Source organism: Stegodyphus dumicola, chromosome 9 (assembly GCF_044657685.1).
Source record: "Stegodyphus dumicola isolate Sdum_Otavi_A_Nest chromosome 9, ASM4465768v1".
NCBI classification, from domain to species: Eukaryota; Metazoa; Arthropoda; class Arachnida; order Araneae; family Eresidae; genus Stegodyphus; species Stegodyphus dumicola.
In genome coordinates this window covers 48,234,565-48,248,117 of record NC_140776.1, presented here as the reverse complement: position 1 = coordinate 48,248,117, position 13,553 = coordinate 48,234,565, and the positions used below count along the sequence as shown (strand labels likewise).

At 34.5% G+C, this 13,553-nt stretch overlaps 1 protein-coding gene across 7 annotated transcripts in view; it reads left to right on the top strand.

The window, feature by feature from the left end:
• LOC118193417 (uncharacterized) overlaps positions 1 to 13,553 on the top strand; it is a 255,341-nt gene that overhangs the window by 141,454 nt on the left and 100,334 nt on the right. For 6 of the 7 annotated variants that reach the window (XM_085823415.1, XM_085823414.1, XM_085823416.1 and 3 more), the window contains exons 2-3: positions 7,649 to 8,014; positions 10,343 to 10,600. In XM_085823415.1, the coding sequence (XP_085679541.1) occupies positions 7,651 to 8,014; positions 10,343 to 10,600 (622 nt within the window). In that variant the 5' untranslated portion in view covers positions 7,649 to 7,650. Of the gene's footprint in view, positions 1 to 7,648; positions 8,015 to 10,329; positions 10,601 to 13,553 lie in introns of those variants that run through there. The other variant, XM_035364504.2, reaches the window with a different exon arrangement.

Genomic DNA, 13,553 nt, shown 5'->3' with positions numbered 1-13,553 from the left:
TTCATTATCGACATTCCCAACGCAAAACCATCAGTTCTTGGGGACATTGTGATTTGGCTATCTTTAGTAGTTATAGATACAGTTTTGTTCATAAATAATAGTAAAAATAAGGCATCTTCTAAGTACGAAGAAATTTTACGTGGAAAATAGAAATTATTATTATACATTTTCACAACCACCGAATACAGCTCAACGAAATAATGGTGAAATTCGGAGCATGTAATACCAGGTGCAACGAAATAAGTTTATAGCATTCGCTTGCTCTAATTGGCTATTGTTATGTGTGTATTGCAAAATACATCAAAGCAGTTGTACTTCACGACAGGTTTCCCACTTGCTGAAATCGAGGGTGCGAGAATTAAAAAATACCTCTATTTCCACTGGAAACAATGGGAGATAAAATACACTTCTTTCCTTATTTGAAATGCAAGCATAGCCAAGTCTTCCTTAGAAAATTCCCCACGAAGGAGTCACACCGTCATCTGTAAAAGCTCATGAATTTCAATAATTTACTTATCTAATTAGGTTTACCAGTAGCAGAGCGGTAAAGGCTTAGAACAATCTTAGTTCGCCATGTGCTCGAAATCAGGCGAACGGGTTGGCTGCATGTGCATTTTTGTGTTTTTCCTTAATTGCAACGTGGATACGAGCCAGTCTGCCGTAGATTGTCCTCCATGAAAGCATACCCCACCTTAGACAGATAGTCCTTGTGTGCTTTGCCATAATGAACCAAACTAATTTACTTTTTTAATTCAGGCAGAATAAGATCTAATTTAGGAATACATAGCTTAAATGACGCACGTATACAATAGATGTGTACCAAAATACGTTTTTCGGGTTAAGTATAACGTACAACCAATCTGACGTACGTTTCAAATAAAAATAGCCTAACCTGTCATTTGTTTACAATATTATTTATTGTTATTACTTCTCATATTTTTTCCTTTGTAGTATAAATAATAAGCTAATTTACTTTAGAATACCAGCAATGAGTGATATTTGTTCCAAAGCAGATAACTCTTCAGATTGATACATTATATTTTGGAATTAAAATTCTTTTTTCTTTTTTTTTGGTTCGAAACGGACAAAGTTATAGAAAGGAAAATTAAAAAATTTTCAGTATGGCTTTCTCAGCATAAGCAATAGAGGTATCCCAAACGAGTATACATAATACTATCTGAATAACTACTATTTGGTATACAAGGTAACGCATCAAATTTTTATAGAGGTTAATAAACTTCAGTGGAGACATATTACATCACTTTAGAATTAGCAATATCTGTTTTAGAATGGTAAGGCAAAACTATTGGTTTTTTCGCATAAAGTCTAACCTCATGAAACCTTCGTACAGCAGTTGAATGGCTGATTTGAGTTCCTGTGCCAGCCTGAACGTTTGAAACCAAATCTGTCCGAGTCGCTTCACGATTTCTTGAGTGAGCAATGACACATAACTGTCTTCGGATGCAGCTGTAGCTTCGAAAGCCGTTGGCAAGACTGTCTATTGATTACTAAACGATTCCAAGTGCTTGATATGGTACTTTAAGGGATACTGCAATCTTGCGCGACCTGCACCCATGTGTCCTTCCTGTTGAGTCAACCAATTGACTTCTATTTTTGCCGTTTATTTAAATTATTTCTTGATTCATAACTGATGAATAATGATCATTCTCAGAAACCTCATTAAATTTAAATAACACTAAACATTCGAATTCCAACGTTCATCTATTGGGCAATACGTTGTCCATCGGTTAATTTACATATTTCGCGTTCTAAACTTCGCGCAAAGGTACAGTTCTGCGTGTAGTTGCAGATAACGTTCGTGAATTAATACACAACTGAGCATTGGATGAGAACTTTAATTAACGAGTATATTTTCTTAGATTATCCTTTAGTTTTCACGAATGTAATTAAATATTAATTAGTTATTAAATTAGTTAATTAAATATTAATTAATCACGAGTGTAGTTAAATATTCTGTAGGGTTGCCCTTAGTTCAATTAACCTATTATTCAAATTTTTGTTATCTTATCTGAACACCTCAATTTCCCCTCACATTTCCTCGCCAGGATGTAAATTTAAAGTTAAATGAAGAGAGTATTTAAATGGCTGACTATTGAAATTTAGTCACAGCTTGTTTTCGCTAGCCAGCCCAAGTTTCATTTCTGATCTTGCTGATACGCTTTTTTGGCCATTTGAATATTTAACAAGCCGAGTAGGTTTGTCGAGTCAACCTAGTTAGCCGTAGCCTAAAGAATGATTGAATTGTGCAGTAACGCTTAAGTTACGCCGCAAGTTGTCAGTGTTATTGTAAAGCACGAAGTACGTGCATTTCTTTTCTTAGTTGAAAATAATAAAGTGTTATTTTCACACTTCTTCCGTGCTGGTATTATTTTACGCCTGTGCGAGAAGTCACTAGGTTCATTAGTAGGATCTAGTAGAGTTTATGTAACCAAAGAGAGTTAGATCCTATAATTCAACCAGCAATAACATACGTATCTGTACCTAAGCAACAAACAAGACTTCTGACAAGCTCTGCTTTGGGTTGTCTCTTCATTGTCCGAACCCTCTTTCTTTGGACTATTAGAAATCTGATTATCAGACATGAATTTGCGTTAAGGGTTTAATTTATTTTTCCGCGTTATCAGTGAATAATTCACTTTATTAAAAATCACGAGATCTTTTCCTAAAACTTTTATGTTCTCAGCACTTATACTGATAATGAGGATGTGTTACTAGACTTATATTTTTTAGTAAATTATTTTGTTTTATTTAATAAATGGCAGAGCACTTAAGGGCTGTATGCTAAAGGTAAGGATGATGGTTTGGTTTATTTGATTACAGTAAAGCACTCTAGGGCTATCTGCCTAAGGGAGATGCCTTCGTGAAGGACTTTGCAAGAGAAACTAGCTCGTATGCACGTTACCTCATGGGGTGGTAAAACACAAAAATGCCCATGCAACCAGCCCGTTCGCGGAATTCGATCCTCGGACCGAACTACCAGTTTTCAGCGACTTTAACCGCTCTGGGGCCTAAAGGTAGGGATGAATTCGACGCGGACTTACCAAAGGAAATTTGCTCGTACACACATTAAATAGGGAAAACATAAAAACAACTATTTAATCAGCTCATTAACCTGAGTTTTAACTTGGGTCGAATTGCTACTGTAAGTGGCTGTAACAGTGGCTCAGCTGTAAGATCGCTAAACACTGATAGCTCAACCCAGATTCAAATAAATCCGCATGAAAGAGTATCCGCTTGGGAGGTTTCATGGATTTCCTCATGTATAATATGAAAAAAGGACTCCACGAAGGCATCCTTTCCCTTAGGCAGATAGTCCTCTAATGCTTTTCTATATTACAAATAATCTAATACAATTCAACTTGTAAGTGTTTAGCGGCCTTAACCATTTGTCTACTTGTTTAGCTAAATGTTTATTATAATATTGAAACGCAAAGCAAATTCGAAATAAACTTTTCTCATTTTCCGAAAATGGAAATGTCAGATTCACCATATTTCGAACGCTTAGCTACCTGATATGAACGCTTTAGTAAATGAAAATATTCGTATTCGTTAACTTAAAACTTGAAGTATGTGTAAATGACTTTTTTTATGTGTAGTTTATGGAATCACTATGTTCTGTTAGTCAAATACACAAATGATAACGTCGACTAAGTAAATCCCTAGTTGACTACACAGTCATAACAATAACATTGTTACCCATTATCCTTTTAGCGGATTAAAGAGAACTTCACGTAACAACTTTAAATAGCCCTCTTCACACGAGCAAAGACTAAATTGGATTAAAGGTGAATTTATTCTACAAAGAAAATGTTTCTAAAGACTCTTTCCTACTTACCTAAGTGGAAGAGCTCTAAGCGTCTACTGCCGTTTTCAAGATAGCATTAATTCTGGCATTTAGTAGTTTTTCCTGACATTTTGTAGTAAGTTAATATATGTATGTATATTTGAATATTAAATGAAAAATCTCTTCAGAATTATTCAACTTTTATGATATTTAACCCATAGCTCTCCGCACGTTTTTGTACCACTGCCTACCAGCAACTCCGGCACATTTCGCAGGATCCGGTTTTTTTAAATGCAGCATGCAGAATATCTTCATGAATCTCTTTCTTGTAAATGATTTACCCAAGAAAGGGATGTGACTATTCTCCTTAATTGACCAATAATCCTGCATATTCGCCAGGGGGATCGTACCCATATTGATAATAACTCCAATAAAAGCCAAAACTCATCCTCTTCCACCGCACGCCACGTTTTCCAAATAGAATTACTAGATATTTCTTTATTCTTTAGAACATTTTCTGCGTAATTGTTTATAATTTCATTTACCAGTTCGTTTGTGAAAAATAATTTGAAATATTGTGTCGGCTGTACAATATTTGTAGGAATTTGTGGTCCAATGATCTTTGGCAATACACTAAAATGTGTTCTATCCGGAATATCTAATTCTTCCGTGTCATCTCGCCATTCATCTAAGTCTTCCGGCGACTCTTCGCTTTCACTTTCAATAACTACCATTCGTCGTTTCTTTGGTAGTATAATTTCGGAATCACTACTTGAAGTGTCAGAATTGTAATCAACATTGTCTTCCACAATATCTTCTAACAATGAAAAATCAAACACATCTTCACTATCACTCAACTCTATATTCTCAGCACAATAATTATTTTTTCCATGTTGCTAACCATAAAATGGGTCAAATAATGTTTCAATCGTAACTGTAGCGAGATTGTGCACGTTTTAACTACAGATAACAATTGCCAACACCGACGATTCCGTAACATCTCAAGCCTAATCATGCTAAAAACATTGGGCTCCTCAGCGGAGCCTACGGAGTTACCGAACAAATGAGGGACGGCTCCGTAGCGAAGCCAACGGAGCGCTAAGGGTTAATAATTGGCTGCAAGATAAAAAGGTCATTACGATAAAAAGAATTATCTTAAAACTAAATATTTTTATCTTTTTACGTTTGCCAACATTAAAATTGAAAACTTCGTCGTCATTTTTACAGGATTCTTTTTTTAATGCTTGTTCTTTTTGCTTTTAGTCATCTAAGCTTAAATAATAGAAATGAGTTAAAGCGTTACTCTCTGTTTTCACAAATGGAATTCTAAGTAATTCATTTCGGTTAAAAATTCATGGAAGAATGCCAAATGTAGTTCACGAAAAAGGAAGTCTAACGAACCGAAACAAACCACAAGACTACAGTTTAAACTGCGTTGGTTTATTCTGTTTAAAACAATTATTTAAATTAAATCTAAGCAAATATGGTTAATATTTTTTAGAAGAGCGAAACATTTCAGCAATTAATGAGGGTAATTACATGTTTGAGACGACTAAAGAGCGAGCAAATGAAACTGAACACTTTGGCATTATTAGTAACAATGGAAGAATATATTATCATAAATTATGCACGAAAACGTTTTCATCGAATTTTTCTTTGAATGTTTTTTACAATTGAATTATGTCGTAGATTGATTTGAATTTTGAACATCAGAGGGACTTCTTATTCTAGGCTCCGTACAGTGGCTTTATTACGGCAACTATTATTTAATTTATTATTTTCATTCAAAGAGAAGTGCATAAGTAAGATAAATAAATACAAATGTAATCGTCATAAATGACAATGAAGCCGTAGTTTAACAGTTTTATTAAAAATCGCAGCATCGATGCGAAATTTGAAAGTATTTTTGCTACACCTAGTTTGAAAGATGCATTAAAGAAGTTATGTATTTAATAACGTGCCAATCCATGGCGCAAAATTTCCCTATGAGTAACGTGTATACGAGGCAGGTTTCCTTAGAAAGTTCTCCTCAATGGCATCCCTTCTGTTTGGATGTTAGACCTCAAGTGCTTTGCCATAATCAAATAGCCCTAACCCATGGCACCACAGATATTTCTTCTTCCATTACTGTAAGTAATCAACTGATCGATTATTTTCCATTCAGTAACATATTTTTTAAAGAAGGGGGGGGAGTTAGCAAACTAAAAAGAAAGTCTGACAACGTTCAGATCTAACGGTAGTCTCAAAGGATTTGTTAAGACTATTTACGCTCACGCTGAGTTCGTAGTCCACCACTCATTTCTGCTAACCTATTTCTTTTCGTTTTTAGCTTTGTTATTAAGCATCATTTTCTTCGCCCTTACGCCATATTCAATTCAACAGCAAAATTATAAAAGTTTTATAAGCGGCATATGTTTAAGAATTCTCGATGCAATATTAAGTACTGGCACGCATTTTTAACGTTTTAGTTTTTTCCTTGGATGACTTACAAAACCTTTTGTTTTTTTGGGGGGGATTATTATTAACATTTTGTGTGTTAACTTTATTTGTTAAATATCATGTCCTTCGCTCTTACACTACATTAAATTCAATTCAACAGCAAAATCACAAAATACAATGGAGCACCGTTTATACGTTTCCCGTTTATACGTCTTCTACATTTATACGTTGTTTCATCTTGCTATTCAGCCCTATTCATTTTAATAGTAACATATAAGGTAAGTAAAATTATAAGATATTGTCTCCCTTTTTTCCACAAGCTTCCGTGGAACTGGAAGAATGCTCGACACGTATTCGGAAGGTCCGAAATTTGAATCCCAGCTAGGTCATTACAGATTTCTTCAGTTTCTTGACATCGAGAAACATTCTAAGCGACTATACAGTATATGTTTATAAATATACAACTTATTGGTTTCCTAAATAAAGAAAAATCTCAAAAGTCACAATGGTTTAGAAAAATCCATTAAATCGTTACCACCTAACTAGTACAATAGAATATAATTTTCAAGCAAATGACTTGTATTGCAGCGATTTTTGTTTTCGAATTATTAAATTATGCTCGATTACACAAATTCTTGCAATGAAATATTAATTTTAAATATTGTAGAATTTTGAATTAACAGCTACGATATACTCATTATGCATCCTTTTAAAGCGTTAGTTTTTATGTTTCTGTAATTAAAATGATTTAGTAATTACCAAATGTACTCATTACCTACCAGTTATTTAAAGAATTTTAATAATTACAAGAAAAACTGATGATCTCTTTTGATGAATCAATTGACTGAGAATCAGTGAATGAGATTCAATTCAATTAAATGAGCTGCAATGATCAATTGATCATCAAATAGTGTTTCATTCAATGATCAATTGATTATGGAATGAAACACTATTTTAGCCCATTCCATAAATAATTTAGTCATGTTTACCTGATTTTTTAAGTAAATTTCTTTAAGGAATGTTCGCAGGAAAATTTCTTAAATAATTTCCTTAACCATTTTTCATTACGAGGAAAATTTTAAAAGTTTTAGGTTTTCGTTAAAAACATTCATTTTTTGCCCCATTTTCTTTAATACTTAGATTTGACATCACTTTTATTGAGAAAACTGTAAAGCTTATATGTCATTTCCATTTGAATTCACACTTCAGAGTATTAATTTATCATATTGAAAAACAAAAAACAAAAAACTTCTTTTCAAAATATTTTTCAGTTTAGCTATCACTTTCTACCCTATTTTTAAATATATTTCGCTAGAACTTCGTAATGAATTTACTTGGAAAAAGAAAAATTATCTAGTGATCGAAATAATAATAACGTCAGACCTTTTTTCTCTTTTTTTTCAGTCATGCATCGCTTGGAATTAAAGCGAGTCGCGAAATTCTTTCGGAGAAGTTCGGCTGTGGACGAAAAAACTCCTCTGACACGAAAGACGAACACGGTTACAGATAACGGAACCATTGCAAAAGATCTGAAGATGAATAAATTGCCAGACGGTACTGCGAATTCCTACGAAAATTTTCCGGATGGTGCAAACTGTGAAAAGGAGTCTGAGAATTCCAACCAAATGAGCATTTTGAGAAAAATTTGTTTTTTCCTGTCTCTCAACGTTGGAGTTCTATATGTGGTAGTTTTGGCTTGGATTTTACCATGCAGAGAATCGATATGCTTCTCTGCACAGAAAGACTGGGAACTGAATTTGACAAACGCTTGTAAGTATCACTCAATTACGAAAAAAATTAATTCTGTTAGTTTTTTTAAATGTAATAAGCAGTTGCAGTGCTGAGAGCGAAATTCTGTGCTGCATTGGTTATTTTCTTATACATAACGTGAATATCATGCAAGTTCCCCAAGAACGTCCTCTACTAAGGCATACCTTGCTTTAGACAAATAGCCCCGCTATAATCAAAATGCTTTAATATTACCTAACCAATGACATCCAGTTATAGTGTTAAGTAATATTCGTAAGCTATTCTTAAGACTGAGAAACTATTAGTTGATCACGAGGCAATTTAAAAAATATGCTTAAGAATAACTAAAATTAAATATTTCTCCAGAAAATGAAAATAGATTTCGTTTTGAACTTATCTTTCACTTAAAATAAACGTCTGCGTACAAGGCGACAATATTCACTGCCAGTGGCCGAATGAATATAAGAACGAGGACTCTGGTAATTTGGCATGGTGAACGGGCTGGCTGCACGGCTGTGTTCCATGCTTAACCTGAATACCAGCCAGTTTTGCATGGGAAGTTCTCCATCCCTTCCTTTAAGGATAATGTGCTCTACCATAATCTAGTAAATCTAGTCTGTTTAGTTAATATACTCCGTTATGTGCAATATTTATGTGTTGTTACTTATGTTCACTTGTCTGACAGAAACATCAGCCCAAGCCCGCGAAATTCCTCGTGGCAAGCAGCGCAACATGCGCCTGCCGTTGGCAACAGCCTTGAGCACCTTACAGGTAACAGTGCGATTTTAGCTCTTACTAACTTACAGATTAAAGGAATATATATGTAATAAAAAAGACTTAGCGATGATGTTGTAGAAAAATTGATTGCATAGATAGGTAGAAATATTGATGGCGTAGAAACGATCCACAGTGAAGAGCAAGAATTTTGATTGCGTGGAATGGTGATCCATAATGAAGAGGAAATTGGCGGCTGGAGGGAGATTAAATCCTCATTTTTATTTCAGTAAACAAGTTACAGCCACGTAAAACTTGGCACGCTACTTGTGCCTATTTCAAAATACTTGCATGTTTGATAGCTTTGCAGTAAGAAGAGAGCAGCAGGTATCAGTCCAGCTAGGCCAAAGGGTAGAAAGCTAGTGCGTTAAGTTCAAGATGAAGTCTCGTTTCAGACTGAGTTAGTTTTGTTTCTCAACGGATTTATTTTGATTAGATAATTAACACTACTGTAAAATTATTATTGGCTGTTTGAGGTTTAGTTCCATTTACATTATCAGTGTTATGTAAGAGTCTTATGACATGGATTAGTCTCGGAATGACGCAGTAGCTTTAGAATAGAGAGGGAATGGTTGGTTGGTTGATTTTTAACCTCGAGGGTTATTATGCGCCAGACAAATGGTGAATAATGATGCAAGATGCAAAACACAATGTATCAAGTAAATTGATGAAATGGACCTGAGATGCTGATGAAGACATGAAGAAATGACTTTAAGAGTCCAGAATAGAGAGGGAAATTAATTTAAGTATTAAGAGGCTGTTACTAATTTAAAATATAATTTATCTTTTACACACTTTTTAATCTTATATATACATATATATGTATATATATATTAATATTCATATTACTGTATTACGTATTATGCCGCCCAGCGATGCTGGGTCCGATTAAGCCCAGGTTCGAATACCGGAGAAAACACAGATGTTTGTAAGTGTATAGTGTTTCTGCGGCGTGGGGGTACTTAAAATACTGGTGAGCAGAAAGTCCTGATGGTAGGAAGGATGGTATGAAAAGTAAAGGAGAGTCACAGATCTACTCCCAGAGTGTGCGGTACTGCGCAGTTAGTGCGATGCGTAGCTGCATGACCAATGATAAAGTTCTGGTGATCCTCCCATTTGCACTTGTACCTGTATGGCGTAATGGGTACTTAAAACGAGTTATATTTTTCCTCTTCAGTTCATTTTGCTTCTACTGTATGCAGCTACCCACATGTCGAGTAACAGTATAAGATATCTTCTACGGCTACGTAATTTAAATCTGGAGTTTCTTATGACTGACTAAGAGCCTATAAAAGAAATTTTAAATGGGTATAAGGAAGAGTTCATTTTCTGAACTTAAAGATAGAAAGCCGCAAATTACGCAAACAAAAAATTTCCGAATTAAAAAAAAATAAAAAACAGCTAATCATAGAAACATGTGAGAGGAGTGAAATTCTGTAATTTAGGAAAATAATTAATCTTGGTATTTGAAATTTATATCCAACGAAGTAAAATGTTTCGTAAATTGCATGTACTGTAATCAATTCGTAGAATACACGTTATTCTTTCTCTTGATTTTCCAGTTTTCTTTAATAGTACTGACCACAGATTTGAAAATAATACGAGAAGCTAATGTCCCATCAATGGTTATCTTCGGCTTTGCTGACGACACTGGTGGCAACATAATCGAAATAACGATGTCAAATGGAGAAATAAGTTGGAACAGGAGTCTAGAATTCATTCCTCGTCAAGTGTTTTGCAATTATGACAAAACAAGCAGAAACGGCGGAGACTCTAGTCCAGACTGCATAGTAACCGGTTACAACATTATGATAGCATTCAGTGCCTTGAATGGTAAGTTATGTAATCGTATCATTGTCATGTATCCTATGTTTTTCGCCTTATTTGACGAATTCTTGTAATGTATATATAATCTCTCTGTTAGAGAAATTTCGTTATTGACAGTACGTGGAAAATAATGTTAGAACAAATCCACTTTTTCTCCTCTTTTATTTGAAAGAGTACATTGCAAAACTTGCTTTAGTGCCCAAACCGGAAATCCGATATTAAAATATGGGCTTATATACATGACATTCACAGTAATATCCACATATAATGTTTCGTATGTGGATTTTGTATGTACGATGGAATTTAATTTTTTCCTTTTGGATATCCGTCTGTGTTAGGACTCCACCAGAGGTCGAACGGTTAAAACCGCCGAATTGGTAGTTTGACCTGGTTTGGATTCGATATCAGGCGTACGGCCTGGCTGCATGGTTGATTGTCGTGGTTTTTCCTGTGTGCACGGTGAATATAAGCCAGAAAGTCTTCCTCGAAGGCATCCCTCTTCTTAGGCAGATAACCTTCATATTCAAATAACCTTCTTAGGCAGATAACCTTCTTAACCGTTCATGTTAGAATGATCATTAGGATCTTTTAATATTAACTCTTTACACTCGAGGCCTTTTTCGCTCGGACGAACCTGCAGCTCGAGACGGCTCCGGTTACGTTAAGCTTTAGCTTCAGTTTTTCTAAATCTATATTTTGTTTGTTTTGTTTTGTTTTTTGTTCCCCAACGAATGCCATGCTACCTGACACTTACTAAACTAAGGTATAATTTGGCTAAGAACGCAAGCCGAACCTTGTCCACTGGGGAAAGGGGTGAAGTACTATAGATGAGAATATCTTATCGCACAATCGTAAATAAACAGATCGAGTTCCGAAACGCCGTAACGTCGGCACAGCGCACATCGAGTGGACGTTTCAAACCTTCCGGGCGCAGCTAGAGTGCGCAGGCTTTATGACACTAAACCGAGAAGCTCAGAAAACCTATAAATATATGCGATAAAAGACTAAACAAGCATGGTATTGAAAAGTTAGAAAAGCGTTGGAATGATTGCATAGCGCTTAATGGTGATTATGTTGATGAATAAACGTGAATTTTGTGAAATGGATGTAGGTTTCTTAGTTAGTCCCGATACTTATTGAACGATGTGTTATTTGTTAGTATAACTGGAAGAGACGCCTATCAATAGCCGAGTGTAGACGAATGGAGTGGCTGCATGGGCGCTTCAGTGGTTTACTCCCTGTGTAATGGTTCATCAGCGGCGAAGCTGTAAAATTTTTGATACTGACAGTTAGATCAGAATTAAAGTATGGACGAATGGAATGGGCTAGCTGCGTGGGAATTTTCTTTGTTTTTTCCATGTGTAACATGGATGCGAGCAAGTTGCTGTTAGAAGGTTCTCCATGAAAGCGAAGCTCTTCTTAGAGAAGTAAATCCTGCAGTGTTTTGCCATAATCTAAATTATGTTCCTTTAAGAGATTAAGAGAGTTAAACCTTTCATCTCTGTGTTTCAGGATTAGGAGAAAAGGAGTTTATATAAAAATAGCCTCATTTCTTTAATTCTAAAACATATTGAGTTTGAATCTCGCAAACAAAAAAAAAATTATTCTTAATAAATAAGAATTAACATTTACAAGCACAAAAAGAATCTGAAAGCTTTCAGATTTTGTTTTTTAACGTTTTGTGTGTTACCTTTATTTATAAAATACCAAATTCTTCACACTTAAACACATAAAATTCACACAAAATTCATAAAATTCACACATAAAACACATAAAATTCACACATAAAAAGCACAAAAAGAATCTGAAAGCTTTCAGATTTTGTTTTTTAACGTTTTGTGTGTTACCTTTATTTATAAAATACCAAATTCTTCACACTTAAACACATAAAATTCAATTCAATAATAATATCACAAGATATTTAGAAACAGCATATCTTTAGAACTTCCGATACAGTCTCGCGCGCTGGAGACAACATATTTTTTTTTTTTTTTTTTTTTTTTTTTTTTTTTTTGTGCGTGTGTGTGTACGTTGGTGCCATTGCTCGCTTTGAAATCGTTGAGTTTGTTAATCAAACTTTCATTAATGTTTTACAGAGTATGAAATAGATAATAAAACAAATTCGAGTTTCTAGTTGCCCATCCTCAGGTTGAGGATTACGTAATTCAAAATTTGGTGGCTTTAGTCGTTTTTTCACAATGCGAGAAACATACATACATACACGCAAATTCTTAATTATATAATTTCCTTAAATATAATACAGGCTGATAATATTTGGTGGCAACATTTTGAAATGTGATTCAGACTTTTAGAGCGATTCAACGCAAAATGCCGTTTATGTTAATAGCCCAGGTGGGCTAATAATAAAAAATGAAATGTCTAAAGACATGACGCTAGATGGAGTTTCGCACCTTTATCTTCATTTTATTTGTAACTAGCGGAAGTACTCGATACCAGTTAAGTTAGAGTGAGAGTGGTGTATCTAAAGAGAGAACAATACCGCTATAATACTTCTGTAATAATAATGCAAAATATATGATTCATAGTCATACATTCAGTTTGATATGGAACCCACATAAAAAATTTCGATAGAAGATAAACTAATTCTCTCTCGTTATATCAGCAACAATGGCACTCAGTTTTCAATGATTCTCGTCTTTCTAACCAAATGGTTATAAAAGCTCAAGTTCCATCCACTATTTCACCTATAGTCGATTAAATGTGGAAAAAAAATTATCATAATTAATCAGAAATCAATAACTCAAACAGGAATTCTTTACATAAAGAGGTTTTGCTACTAAAACTTAAGAATTTTTTATTTAACAACTCTACGATTTGAAAGCGAGCAGTAGCAACTCATTTCGGAATAAAGCATTTTTATCTCCAACGTGCGAGATTGTTGCCATTCGGATAAATGAGTGCGAAAATTTAGTGTTTTCTGAGTTTTTTTATTAATATC